General features: G+C 41.5%; 1 protein-coding gene across 1 annotated transcript in view; it reads right to left on the bottom strand.

Moving 5' to 3' along the window:
- Positions 1 to 2,722: 2,722 nt before the first annotated feature.
- Positions 2,723 to 16,244, bottom strand: part of iqca1 (IQ motif containing with AAA domain 1) — a 51,679-nt gene continuing 38,157 nt past the window's right edge. Inside the window, 4 exon segments of the mRNA XM_042316929.1 lie at positions 2,723 to 4,676; positions 5,951 to 6,189; positions 7,597 to 7,774; positions 13,170 to 13,256. Of these exon segments, the coding sequence (XP_042172863.1) occupies positions 4,527 to 4,676; positions 5,951 to 6,189; positions 7,597 to 7,774; positions 13,170 to 13,256 (654 nt within the window). The 3' untranslated portion in view covers positions 2,723 to 4,526.

The raw sequence follows: 16,244 nt of genomic DNA, 5'->3' as shown, positions 1-16,244 counted from the left end.
CCTCATGTGTTGTCCCAGAGACCTCGTGTGTTGTCCCAGAGACCTCGTGTGTTGTCCCAGAGACCTCGTGTGTTGTCCCAGAGACCTCGTGTGTTGTCCCAGGAATATGATACACTAGAGGACATGGTTGTAAAAGTGTCTCAATGGAGTTTGACTTTTCATAACAGCAATTACGATCACAGCAGGAAGGAACAGAACTCTCAACTGCTGCCGAGAGAGTTTGTTAAATACCAGAATCTGTCTGTTCATTAATCTCTCATAAATTGATGCACTAAAAAGTCAGACTAATTAACAAATAATTAGCAAATGATCGACAATTGCTGGAAATTCGACTTATTAGCATAACATTAATTGCTTTGTTTTATAATACCCAGCTGGCTAATTGTTCTTTTTTCCACTCCATAATTATTCTGGAATTGAGGTAAGCAGTTCTCTCCTCCCCGCCAACACGATGGAGTGTGTGACTACACTTGCTGTGACACACACACACACACACACACACACACACACACACACACACACACACACACACACACACACACACACACACACACACACACACACACACACACACACACAGAAAGAGATAAAGAGAGAGTGATGAACAGAGAGAGACACACAGGGAGGTTGTGGACCTGTAGAGGGAGGGCTAATGTCCTTGGACTGGAGGCCATAACAACAACAGGTGAGTGTTACAACCAATCAATTTCTGTCCCCCTGATCTGTCATCAAACCAGCAGTAACAATACTGTCCCCAACCAAATAATACTAACCAACCAAATAATACTAAAATCCAGAAAATACTAACAATCCACATAATACTAACCAACTAGATAATACTAATCAACCACATAATACTAATCAACCACATAATACTAACCAACCACATAATACTAACCAACCAGATAATACTAACCAACCACATAATACTAACCAACCAGATAATACTAACGATCCACATAATACTAACCAACCAGATAATACTAACGATCCACATAATACTAACCAACCAGATAATACTAATCAACCACATAATACTAACCAACCACATAATACTAACCAACCACATAATACTAACCAACCACATAATACTAACCAACCACATAATACTAACCAACCAGATAATACTAACGATCCACATAATACTAACCAACCAGATAATACTAACCAACTAGATAATACTAATCAACCACATAATACTAACCAACCACATAATACTAACCAACCAGATAATACTAACCAACCACATAATACAAACCAACCACATAATACAAACCAACCACATAATACAAACCAACCACATAATACTAACCAACCAGATAATACTAACCAACCACATAATACAAACCAACCAGATAATACTAACCAACCACATAATACTAACCAACTAGATAATACTAATCAACCACATAATACTAACCAACCACATAATACAAACCAACCAGATAATACTAACCAACCACATAATACTAACCAACTAGATAATACTAATCAACCACATAATACTAACCAACTAGATAATACTAACCAACCACATAATACTAACCAACCAGATAATACTAACCAACGACATAATGATAACCAACCACATAATACTAACAATCCAGAAAATATTAACCAACCAGATAATACTAACCAACCAGAGAATACTAACCAACCAGAGAATACTAACCAACCAGAGAATATTAACAATCCAGATAATACTAACCAACCAGATAATACTAACAATCCAGATAATACTAACCAACCAGATAATACTAACCAACCAGAAAATATTAACCAACCAGATAATACTAACCAACCAGAGAATACTAACCAACCACATAATACTAACCAACCACATAATACTAACCAACCAGATAATACTAACCAACCACATAATACTAACCAACCACATAATACTAACCAACCACATAATACTAACCAACCACATACTACTAACCAACCACATACTATTAACCAACCACATAATACTAACCAACCAGATAATACTAACCAACCAGATAATACTAATCAACCACATAATACTAACAAGCCACATAGTACTAACCAACCAGATAGTACTAACCAACCAGATAATACTAACCAACCAGCTCAAATTGGCCTAGCTTCCTGAGTTTGTCTCAAATGTCATCAGCATAACGTTTCAACTATAAATCTATGTATATGGTATACATCTATTTTATTACTATAGAACAGTGGAATACAGGAAAGATCTCAAACATTATTTGAAGGTTTCATGGTTTTAAAGTGGATGCTGCCTTGAAAAAGAGTATTGGAACTTTGTGATAGTTTGTGATAGTATGTGACAGGCAGTGAGGTGGAGGGGGGACCCCCCTGAGCCTGTGTCCCCCTCCAGAGCTCCCAGCTGTCACTCTGTCCCAGTACAGGGCCCCAGTAGACCAGGGGATCGCAAAGCAAATGAGCCTGTCAGAGCATCACTCCCCCTGGGCTACAGAGGAAGGCTGGTGCTGGGGTTGGGAATAGGAATGGAGCTGGGAATGGGGCTGGGACCTGAGCTGAACATTTTCTAGGTCATATCAGCATTTCTTCCCACCTCTGGCTGAGGACTGGGTGGAAAGACTGGATACATCACCATAAAAAGGAACACTGGGTCAGGGGTTGAGAGAGAAAGTATGGGTATATGGAGAACTGGGCCCTCAAGCCAAGAGACAGGGACATAAATAGGAATTGCAAAATAATGGTTAAAAGTCTCCAAGAGTCGATAGTGGTCTTGATTTTATTACTGCCATGACCACAGGGTTGAATCACCCTTGACTCTGTCATCACAAAACACAGAAATTAAAGAATGATTAATCTAATTAAATAATGCTTCATTATCATCGCCACAAAATTGCGGAGAGAAATCCAGTGTTATGGAAATGAAGAAATGAAGCATGAAGGAGGAGAAGATGGGCAAAATCAAAAAAATAAGTCTGTCTGAGATACAGATCAGCTGATAACAACGCTAGTAACCATCACACTGTGAGCAATTAACCAAATACAATGCTGTCTTTCCGCATTTGCTAATTATCTGTGCATTAAGACACTGTGAATGTGTTATTCTGGATAAATGCACGTCGTGGTTCACCTCAGTCATACTACAGTAAATATATCCCAAAGGGAACACCACTGGAGTCAAAAACAGCTTGGTCGTCACATAAAAGACTGCTGAAGGGCCTTTTCTTGGGTGAGAAGGCGGTGGTCCACACACATGAATAATTCAATTAGATGTTGGTTTAAGCTACAAGGAGCAGGAAAGGTGACAGTGTTTGTCACGCTCTGTAAACCCACCTGGCAGGAGGAGAGATGGGACGGAGAAGAAGAAGAGAGAGATAAAGAGAGAAAATAAGAGAGCGATGGGATGGGACAGTGAGAGAAAGACAGACAGAAAGGGAAGGTAGAGGATGACAATAAAGACCGGGACAAGAGAGAGTGTGGAGTGTGTAGACCCAGACACCCAAAAGACAAGAGGGGTACAGATGCATGGTTAGGGTTATGCTGTGGTGGACAATGGGGATCTGGTTTCCCATTGACTAATACTTGATTAAAGATGGCCAGTGAACGGGGGTAGTTGGTCCTTGGGGAGCCAGTAGAGGCTTGCTGGAGCCGGGAAGTGGGTCAGCCGCTTGGCAGGGCAGGCTGGCTTGTTAGCGCTAACTGGGTGTAAAACAGTAACACAGGGCGACCTGGGACAAGGTGCTGCTACATTGCACAGTGCCTCTCTGCCTGAAGCCCCCTGGCTGTAACTGGCAACAATGACAATTACACAGGCTAATTAACAGACTCCTATGGCACAGAAGCCACGCAAACCCAACGATGGCTGAGGAAAGGGAGAGAGAGAGAGAGAGAGAGAGAAGAAGAGAGAGAAAGGAAGACGGACAGGAAATACAAGGCACCGTTGCTGTGTTTTTTCATCATTACGGTTAGCAGCTAACATTTGAGAGGAATCCCTCCATCGTTGCACGGTCTCGTGGTTCTGGGGATGGTTAATGATGATTTGTCTCAGGAAAGGGGAGAGAGGGGAGCCCGGGGCTCGGATGCGACTGGGTGTATTTTGGGGGGGTTGTGAGTCTCAGTACGCCCCCCCTCCCACTGCAGCTCAGAGCCCCCAGTTTAAACAACTCAGCGCTCATCAACAAGGCTAATTAGCTTCTAATGGTCAAAATAGTCTGAAAATAAACATCCCCTAAATAGAATCTCATGAAATTATACTGCTGTGATCCATTTGGACTCAAATCAAGAACACTTATTTCCATCTTAAATATTTACACTGCGATAACAATTATTTATTTTACATACTTTATATCTGGTCTCATACAAGATAAACAGCTACTTTTGTCATTATGATCATAACATGATCGACTGTTACCGTTATACTGTTGTCATGACATTTACAGTCATAGACTGGTAGTAAATGTATCGTCCATCATATCTAAGAAGTAGGAATGTAAATCCCATCCCCTGAAAGTCCCTATCTGTAGACCTCCCCAATGTTGATGACGTCTATCTCTTGTATTTGACATTTACTTATTTCTCTTCTTGCTTTTCTCTTCTTTCCCTGTCTTCTTCCCAGTGCCCCGCTTGTCTTTGTCCTTGCCCGACTCTCCCTCCTCCTCGATGGCCTTGGCCGCCCGTGCCCTCTTCTTACCCAAAGGTGTCCTGCCGTACCACATCTGAAACACATTCACAGCCATCAATCCACGGTCAGAGGAAATAAAACCTGTTATACAGTGGCATTTCCTTCCCAACTGTAGGAACGCAGCACCCTCATGTGGTGATTGTTGGAGCACGACTCTCAAATGTATATATGGAGCTCATCGGATAATACTGAATTGATATATGATTAAAGTACTGAATTGATATCTGATTATAATACTGAATTGATATATGATTAAAGTACTGAATTGATATCTGATTATAATACTGAATTCATATCGGATTAAAGTACTGAAATGAATATCTGATTATAATACTGAATTGATATCGGATTATAATACTGAATTGATATCTGATTATAATACTGAATTAATATTGGATTATAATACTGAATTGATATCTGATTATAATACTGAATTCATATCGGATTAAAGTACTGAAAGGAATATCTGATTATAATACTGAATTGATATCTGATTATAATACTGAATTAATATCTGATTATAATACTGAATTGATATCTGATTATAATACTGAATTAATATGGATTATAATACTGAATTGATATCTGATTATAATACTGAATTAATATTGGATTATAATACTGAATTGATATCTGATTATAATACCGAATTAATATGGATTATAATACTGAATTGATATCTGATTATAATACTGAATTAATATCTGATTATAATACTGAATTAATATCGGATTATAATACTGAATTCATAATACAATAATGATAATAGTAATACTGAATTAATATCGGATTATAATACTGAATTGATATCTGATTATAATACTGAATTAATATTGGATTATAATACTGAATTGATATCTGATTATAATACTGAATTAATATCGGATTATAATACTGAATTGATATCTGATTATAATACTGAATTAATATCGGATTATAATACTGAATTCATAATACAATAATGATAATAGTAATAATACTGAATTCATATCTGATTATGATAATAGATGTAGACCAATCAGCACAACAAAGGCAAAAACATGTTTTAATATAATAATATACCATTTAGCACATGCTTTTAACCATAGCCACTTACATATTATTGTTTTACATGTGTGTGTGGTCCCGGGAATCAAACCCACTATCCTAAGATACAAGCACCACCTACTGCACCACCTACTGAGATACAGAGGACCATTTTAACTGTTATCTGTGGAAGTAAGGCTATCCTGAGCACTTTAGTGATAAACATATGTAAAAAAATATTTATGCAAATCAAAGGTGATTAATTGATTGATGCTACTGAACCTTAAAGGCCTCCTCCTCCTCTTTGTAGACGGGGTCCTGTCTGGCCAGTGGAGGGATGAACTCTTCAGCGGTCAGTGGTCTGGTAGTCTGCTGGGCCAGCCTGCGAGGGGTCAGCACCTGCCTCACAGCCTGCAGGATGTGGCCCTGGGTGTAGCCGTCTGTCACCTTGGCCAGGGAGCTCAGGTCCAGGCTGGGGGTGAGGCGAGCACCGCCGCCACACAGCAGCTCCCTCCACAGCACTGGAGAACACATCACAGACAGGGATAGAAAGGTTAGAATACAATGAATACAACATTTAAAAAATATATATGTGTGTTTACTGGTGGGCCTATCATATGAATTCATTCCACCAGTATTTTTCATGTCAACTCATTTCTGGTGGCTTTAGGGAATAAAACCTCCACAGATTCTGTCTGTCCATAGCCAACAGGTTGGCCTAGATATAGACCACTATAAACCCCCATAAACCAATATAGACCAGTATACATCACTATAAACCACTATAAACCACTATGGACCACTATAAACCACTATAAACCACTATAAACCACTGTAAACCAATATAAACCACTATAAACCAATATAGACCAGTATATACCACTATAAACCAATATAAACCACTATAGAACACTATAGACCTCTATAAACCCATATAAGCCACTGTAAACCACTATAGACCAATATAAACCACTATAAACCAATATAGACCACTATAAACCAATATTAACCAATATAGACAACTGTAGACTACTATAAACCAATATAGACCACTATAGACAATTCTAAACCAATATAGACCACTATAAACCGATATAGACCAATATAAACCAACATAAACCACTATAGATCACTATAAACAACTATGAATCAATATAGATCACTATAAACCAATATAAACCACTATAGACCACTATAAACCACTATAAACCAATATAGACCACTATAAAGACCACTATAAACCAATATAAACCAATATAGACCACTATAGACCTCTATAAACCAATATAGACCACTATAAACCACTATAAACCAATATAGACAAATATAGACCACTATAAACCAATATAGACAAATATAGACCACTATAGACAACTATAAACTACTATAAACCAATATAGACCACTATAAACCAATATTAACCAATATAGACCACTGTAGACTACTATAAACCAATATAGACCACTATAAACCGCTATGGACAATTATAAACCAATATAGATCACTATAAACCAATATAGACCACTATAAACCAACATAGACCACTATAAACCAACATAAACCACTATAGATCACTATAAACAACTATAAACCAATATAGACCACTATAGACACTATAAACCACTATAAACCACTATAGACCACTAAAGACCACTATAAACCAATATAGACCACTATAGACTCCTATAAACCAATATAGACCACTATAAACCAATATAGACCACTATAGACAACTATAAACCAATATAGACCACTATAAACCACTATAAACTAATATAAACCAATATAGACCACTATAAATCAATTTAGACCACTATAAACCAATATAGACCACTATAAACCAATATAGACCACTATAAACCAATATGAACCACTATAGACCACTATAAACCAATATAAACCGATATAGACTACTATAGATAACCCACCCAGTCTGGAGGCATAGTCAGGTCTGGGGATGAGGATGATCTTCCTATAGACTTTACAGAAGGGCTTGAGGTCTGCGTCAAAGGGCCTCTGGGACGTCCCTACGACCAGAACACGATCCTCAGGCTTCACAGACTTCAGCACCTTTACTAGGTCCTTCTTCAGACGCTTAGGCTCCATCTAGAGAGGAAGAGAGAAAGAGAGGGAGAGGAAGTGAAGAGAGAGTGAGGAGAGAGAGAGGAGAGGGAGATGGAGAGGGGTATGGAGAGAGAGAGAGGAGAGGGAGATGGAGAGGGGTATGGAGATAGAGACAGAGGGAGGAGAGGGAGAGTAAGTGAGGAGAAGGAGATGGAGATGGGTATGGAGAGAGAGAGAGAGGAGAGGGAGATGGAGAGGGGTATGGAGATATAGAGACAGGGAGAGGGAGATGGAGAGGGTATGTGATGAGACAGAGGGAGATTGGAGATGGAGATGGAGATGGAGATGGAGATAGAGATAGAGACAGAGACAGAGGGGAGATGAGATGGAGAGGGAGATGGAGAGTGGTATGGAGATAGAGACAGAGGGAGGAGAGGGAGAGTAAGTGAGGAGAAGGAGATGGAGATGGGTATGGAGATAGAGACAGAGGGAGGAGAGAGAGGGAGATGGAGAGAGAGAGGGAGAACAGGGAAGAGGGGTAGAGAGTTATGACCGGCCACATGAGGGCAGCATAAACTTATTTGTAAATTCAAGATGTCCCCATTTTCAACTGCTCACAGCTGTCATCTCATATAACCCATGTTACCCAACTATGGATGTGAGTCCCACTTTAGTTCATTCACAAACAATACAATAATGGAGAAGGTTACTTGACAATCTGCTATGTAAACATTCTTGTCAAAACAAGTCCCTTGATTACACTGTTTGTCAATGTGCACTGTAGTGTCTATTTATTTCACCTTTCTTTAACCAGGTAGGCTAGTTGAGAACACCTTTATTTAACCAGGTAGGCTAGTTGAGAACACCTTTATTTAACCAGGTAGGCTAGTTGAGAACACCTTTATTTAACCAGGTAGGCTAGTTGAGAACACCTTTATTTAACCAGGTAGGCTAGTTGAGAACACCTTTATTTAACCAGGTAGGCTAGTTGAGAACACCTTTATTTAACCAGGTAGGCTAGTTGAGAACACCTTTATTTAACCAGGTAGGCTAGTTGAGAACACCTTTATTTAACCAGGTAGGCTAGTTGAGAACACCTTTATTTAACCAGGTAGGCTAGTTGAGAACACCTTTCTTTAACCAGGTAGGCTAGTTGAGAACACCTTTATTTAACCAGGTAGGCTAGTTGAGAACACCTTTATTTAACCAGGTAGGCTAGTTGAGAACACCTTTCTTTAACCAGGTAGGCTAGTTGAGAACACCTTTCTTTAACCAGGTAGGCTAGTTGAGAACACCTTTCTTTAACCAGGTAGGCTAGTTGAGAACAAGTTCTCATTTGCAACTGCGACCTGGCCAAGATAAAGCGTAGCAATTCGACACATACAACAACACAGAGTTACACATGGAATAAACAAAACATACAGTCAATAATACAGTAGAACAAAAGAAAACAAAAAGTCTATATACAGTGAGTGCAAATGAGGTAAGATAAGAGAGTTAAGACAATAAATAGGCCATGGTGGTGAAGTAATTACAATATAGCAATTAAACACTGGAATGGTAGATGTGCAGAAGATGAATGTGCAGGTAGAGATACTGGGGTGCAAAGGAGAAAGATAAATAAATAAATACAGTATGGGGATGAGGTAGGTAGATAGATGGGCTGTTTACAGATGGGCTAAGACCAGGTGCAGTGATCTGTAAACTGCTCTGACAGCTGGTGCTTAAAGTTAGTGAGGGAGATATGAGTCTCCAGCTTCAGAGATTTTTGCAGTTCGTTCCAGTCATTGGCAGCAGAGAACTGGAAGGAAAGACAACCAAAGGAGGAATTGGCTTTGGGGGTGACTAGTGAGATATACTGTACCTGCTGGAGCGCGTGCTACGAGTGCTGCTACGTGTGCTGCTATGGTGACCAGTGAGCTGAGATAAGGTGGGGCTTTACCTAGCAGAGACTTGTAGATAACCTGTAGCCAGTGGGTTTGGCGACGAGTATGAAGCGAGGGCCAACCAACGAGAGCGTCCAGGTCGCAATGGTGGCTAGTATATGGGGCTTTGGTGACAAAAAGGATGGCACTGTGATAGACTGCATCCAGTTTGTTGAGTCGAGTGTCGAGGGCTGGTATTGAGCAGTGCTAATAACTGGACTCTTTTTTACATTTAGTCTAGTCTTAGTCATTTTGGCTAAAATATCATTACGTTTTAGTCAAGTTTTTGTCGATTGAATAATGATTTAGTCTAGTTATTGTCAAAATGACAAAAACAGTGAGCCATTTTAGTCAACTAAATGCCCTTTAATTTTAGTCACATTTTAGTCACATCACATTTGCATTGCCTCATTAACCTATAGTTAACATACATCACTGACGTCTATGTGACCAAACAGACAAAGCCTTATCCTACCAACACATATATATAAGAATATATAACAATTATCTGGCCGTATGAATTCTTAGTTCAGACTACATAGATATTACATACAGAGCATTCAGAAAGTATTCAGACCCCTTCCCCTTTTCCACATTTTGTTACGTTACAGCCTTATTCTAAAATGGATTAAATAAATGTTTTTCCTCACCAATCTACACACAATACCCATAGCGACAAAGTGAACATAAAACAGAAATGCCTTATATTTATAAGTATTCAGACCCTTTGCTATGAGACTCAAAATTGAGCTCAGGTGCATCCTGTTTCCATTGATCCTCCTTTAGATGTTTCTACAACTTGATTGGAGTCCATCGGTGGTAAATTCAATTGATTGGACATGTTTTGGAAAGGCACACACCTGTCTATATAAGGTCCCACAGTTGACAGTATATGTCAGAGCAAAAACCAAGCCATGAGGTTGAAGGAATTGTCCGTAGAGCTACGATACAGGATTGTGTCAAGGCACAGATCTGGGGAAGGGTACCAAAAAATGTCTGCAGCATTGAAGGTCCCCAAGAACATCATTCTTAAATGGAAGAAGTTTGGAACCACCAAGACTCTTCCTAGACTCATCCCCAAACTGAGCAATCGAGGGAGAAGGGCCTTGGTCAGGGAGGTGACCAAGAACCCGATTGTCACTCTGACAGAGCTCCAGAGTTCCTCTATGGTGATGGGAGAACCTTCCAGAAGGACAACCATCTCTGCAGCACTCCACCAATCAGGCCTTTATGATAGAGTGGCCAGACAGAAGCCACTCCTCAGTAAAAGGCACATGACAGCCTGCTTGGAGTTTGTCAAAAGGCACCTAAAGACTCTCAGACCATGAGAAACAAGATTCTCTGTTCAGATGAAACCAAGATTGAACTCTTTGGCCTGAATGCCAAGCATCACGTCTGGAGGAAACCAGGCACCATCCCTACAGTGAAGCATAGTGGTGACAGCATCATGCTGTGGGGATGTTTTTCAGTGGCAGCGATTGGGAGACTAGTGAGGATCGAGGGAAAGATCAACGGAGCAAAGTACAGAGAGATCCTTGATGACACCTGCTCCAGAACACTCAGGACCTCAGACTGGGGTGAAGGTTCATCTTCCAACAAGACAACAACCCTAAGCACACAGCCAAGAAAACGCAGGATTGGCTTTGGGACAAGTCTATGAATGTCCTTGAGTGGCCCAGCCAGAGCCAGGACTTGAGCCCGATCTAACATCTCTGAAGGGACCAGAAGATAGCTGTACAGTGACACTCCCCATCCAACCTGACAGAGCTTGAGAGGATCAGCAGAGAAGAATGGGAGAAACTCCCCAACTACAGGTGTGCCAAGCTTGTAGCGTCATACCCAAGAAGCCTCAAGGCTGTAATCACTGCCAAAGGTGCTTCAACAAAGTACTGAGTAAAGGGTCTGAATAGTTATGTAAATGTCACATTTCAGTGTTTTATCTTTAATAAATTAGCAAAATGTCTAAACAGTTTTTGCTTTGTCATTATGGGGTATTGTGTGTAGATTGATGAGGAAAAACATATATTTTAGAATAAGGCTGTAACGTAACAAAATGTGGAAAAAGTCTTGGGGTCTCAATACTTTCTGAATGCACTGTACACATCAAACAGGCACACACAAGCGCAGAGAGAGAAAGAGAGAGAGAGAGCGAGAGAGACAAAGAGACAGACAGAGAGAGTCAGAGACAAAGAGAGTCTGAGAGAGAGAGAGAGAGAGAGAGACAGAAAGACAGATAGATAGAGAGAGAGAGAGAGAGAGACAGAGAGAGAGAGAGAGAGAGACAGAGAGAGAGCAGAGAGAGACAGAGAGAGACAGAGAGAGAGACAGAGAGAGAGAGAGAGAGACAGAGAGAGAGACAGAGAGAGAGACAGAGAGAGAGACAGAGAGAGAGACAGAGAGAGAGACAGAGAGAGAGAGAGAGAGACAGAGAGACAGAGAGAGAGAGTCAGAGAGAGAGAGAGAGAGAGAGAGAGAGAGAGAGACAGAAAGACAGATAGATAGAGAGAGAGAGAGACAGAGAGAGAGAGAGAGAGAGAGAGAGAGAGAGAGAGAGAGAGAGAGAGAGACAGAGAGAGAGAGAGAGACAGAGAGAGAGTGATGTAAAGTATTGGTAAAGTAGTGTTGCACCTCCGTCACTCTGTGGTGTCATCGTTATCATCGTTCCACAGACACACTCAGGTCCAGAAGTAGTACAGTACGAGGGATAATGACTCTGAATGGGAGCTAATGACTGTTTCACCCAGTGATGTAGCCGATCCACTTAACCTCGAGTCCGCAAGTAGCCTAGTTGTGGAACGGCCCGCCACGACAGAAAGAAAACAAATGTAGTGCTGGTATTATGAGTCATATCTTTTGAAAGGTAATGGCTACAATAGAGCCATTTTCTCTGAGGAAAAGAGGGAGACTTGGCTAGAAGTCGGAGACAGAACCTGGCTATGAAATGCAGTGGGGAAAGTGTGAGTGTTGAGCGAGACTACAAATTCAAAAGCGTTTCTATACTCAAGAGAGAGAAAAACATAGCTAGACTGTTGTTTTACTGTTAAACTTAATGCTGCTTTGTTTTTATTTTGTAAAGCATCTTGTGTTTGTTAACCAGGCAAAAGGTGCTATCTAACTAGAAGGCTGGTGGTGACTGGTTAGCTACGAGGAAGCAACAGAGTCGCCTGCGCAATGTGTTTGATCGGAGGCGGAGCCGGAGTGGAGCCTGTCTGCCCAGACTCTTGAACAGAACTGGACTGGGCATCTGTTCTGCTAATATTAACAGTACGTATCACTGAATAGCTATCAATCTGTCTAAAAACTCTTGTTCAGTCCAACAGATTTTAGTCACAGAGATAATTTAGTGTCTTCTTTTTTGTTTAGTTACAGTTTTTTCTGGGTCTATTTAGTCAGTTATAGTCTCGTTAACTCGCCACTGAAAAATACATGTTTGCTGAATATTTTATTCACTATTTTTGTTGACGAGATGAACAGTGGTATTGAGATATGCTGCTGTTGTGTAGAGAACATACCTCTTTCTCCAGCTTCGGGACTTTCTTATAAAAGGTTTTCTCTGCATCTCCGATCCATATTACAGAGGGCTGCAGCTGGCGAGCCACCTGCCACAGCAGAACAACACAAAGAAACACACCTCTTTATTTCACACATCAAGGCCAATGTTCAAACAACTCTCTCCCATACGGGAAGATTAGTAACCTCAACAAAACAAACAGTCTAACCAGCAGAAACATCAGTCTCACACAAACACACAAACAAAATAACACCCACACACACAAGTCCTACATTAACTGGACTATCAGTAACATTTAAACTACAGTGTATCTCCTAACCCTAACCATAACCCTAACCCTACATTAACTGGACTATCAGTAACATTTAAACTACAGTGTATCTCCTAACCCTAACCATAACCCTAACCCTAACCCTAACCATAACCCTAACCCTAACCCTAACCCTAACCATAACCCTAACCCTACATTAACTGGACTATCAGTAACATTTAAACTACAGTGTATCTCCTAACCCTAACCATAACCCTAACCCTAACCATAACCATAACCCTAACCCTAACCCTAACCCTAACCCTACATTAACTGGACTATCAGTAACATTTAAACTACAGTGTATCTCCTAACCCTAACCATAACCCTAACCCTACATTAACTGGACTATCAGTAACATTTAAACTACAGTGTATCTCCTAACCCTAACCCTAACCCTAACCCTACATTAACTGGACTATCAGTAACATTTAAACTACAGTGTATCTCCTAACCCTAACCCTACATTAACTGGACTATCAGTAACATTTAAACTACAGTGTATCTCCTAACCCTAACCATAACCCTAACCATAACCCTAACCCTAAATTAACTGGACTATCAGTAACATTTAAACTACAGTGTATCTCCTAACCCTAACCATAACCCTAACCCTAACCCTAACCCTAACCATAACCCTAACCCTAACCATAACCCTAACCCTAACCCTACATTAACTGGACTATCAGTAACATTTAAACTACAGTGTATCTCCTAACCCTAACCATAACCCTAACCATAACCCTAACCATAACCATAACCATAACCCTAACCCTAACCATAACCCTAACCATAACCATAACCCTAACCATAACCCTAACCCTAACCCTAACCCTACATTAACTGGACTATCAGTAACATTTAAACTACAGTGTATCTCCTAACCCTAACCATAACCCTAACCATAACCCTAACCCTAACCATAACCCTAACCCTAACCCTAATTAACTGGACCAGTAACATTTAAACCAGTAACCCTAACCCTAACCATAACCCTAACCCTAACCATAACCCTAACCCTAACCCTACATTAACTGGACTATCAGTAACATTTAAACTACAGTGTATCTCCTAACCCTAACCCTAACCCTAACCCTACATTAACTGGACTATCAGTAACATTTAAACTACAGTGTATCTCCTAACCCTAACCATAACCATAACCCTAAACCTAACCTTAGCCCAAACCATAACCCTAACCCTAACCATAACCCTAAACCTAACCTTAGCCCAAACCATAACCATAACCCTAAACCTAACCCTAACCATAACCATAACCCTAAACCTAACCTTAGCCCAAACCATAACCCTAACCCTAACCATAACCCTAAACCTAACCTTAGCCCAAACCATAACCATAACCCTAAACCTAACCCTAGCCCAAACCATAACCCTAACCCTAACTCTAAACCTAACCCTAACTCTAAACCTAACCCTAACCATAACCCTAAACCTAACCCTAGCCCTAACCCTAACCCTAACCATAACCCTTATCCCAAAAAGGTGGACTCTACCAGGGAGAAGAAGAATTCCTGGTGCAGAACTGTGACAGAGGAGCTGGCCAAGATGAACATCTCGTATCACGAGGCACAACACGTGGCCAAGGACCAAGAGTGTTGGAAGGAGCTCATTGTTGCCTTATGTCCCATAGGGGAGGAGAGCTAGTAAGTCTTTAGTTAATGACACCACAGGCTTATGGAGAAACAGTATTGTGGACTTGCAGTGTTTCCATGGCTGGCATTGACAAAAACAACTTGGGGTGAGGGAGGCAGCCACACCCAAATGTTACAAGCCTTTTAGAAACCAACACTGTCTTAGCAAGCAGGAAGTGCTGTCAGGACACGCTCCTGATCCCAGAATGCACTTAGAGAGGGTGCCGACCAATGAGGTGCTGACAGGCGATGTCACCCTTGGCTATGGGCTCCTGACTTGTTTGCCTCTCAAGACAGCTGCATAGAGAGGTGTCCAAGCGAGACAAATATCTCTCTCCCCCCCCCCTCTCTCTCTCCCCCGCCCCCTCTCTCTCTCCTCCTGCCCCCTCTCTCTCTCCCCCCGCCCCCTCTCTCTCTCCCCCCGCCCCCTCTCTCTCTCCCTCCGCCCCCTCTCTCTCTCCCTCCGCCCCCTCTCTCTCTCCCCCCGCCCCCTCTCTCTCCCCCCGCCCCCTCTCTCTCTCCCCCGCCCCCTCTCTCTCCCCTCCGCCCCCTCTCTCTCTCCCTCCGCCCCCTCTCTCTCTCCCTCCGCCCCCTCTCTCTCTCCCCCGCCCCTCTCTCTCTCCCCCATGCCCCCTCTCTCTCCCCTCCCCCCCTCCATCTCCCCCGCCCCCTCTCTCTCCCTCCATGTCTCTCTCTTCTCTCATGTCCCTCGTCCCCCCTCCATGTCTCAGAGGAGTCAGTGGTGCAGAATGTCACAGGGGAACCGTGAACAGTAACTGTGTTAACCGATAGACAACTATGTTGATCTGATAAACATCAAGCTGACAGAGCAACACATAGCAACATCAAGCTGACAGAGCAACACATAGCAACATCAAGCTGACAGAGCAACACATAGAAACATCAAGCTGACAGAGCAACACATAGCAACATCAAGCTGACAGAGCAACACATAGCAACATCAAGCTGACAGAGCAACACATAGCAACATCAAGCTGACAGAGCAACACATAGCAACATCAAGCTGACAGAGCAACACATAGCAACATCAAGCTGACAGAGCAACACATAGCAACATCAAGCTGACAGAGCAACACATAGCAACATCAAGCTG

The sequence above is a fragment of the Oncorhynchus tshawytscha genome, unplaced genomic scaffold (genome assembly GCF_018296145.1).
Source record: "Oncorhynchus tshawytscha isolate Ot180627B unplaced genomic scaffold, Otsh_v2.0 Un_contig_6966_pilon_pilon, whole genome shotgun sequence".
Taxonomy (NCBI): domain Eukaryota; kingdom Metazoa; phylum Chordata; class Actinopteri; order Salmoniformes; family Salmonidae; genus Oncorhynchus; species Oncorhynchus tshawytscha.
Note: the sequence above shows the minus strand (reverse complement) of the source record. Positions and strands in the feature narration are given on the sequence as shown.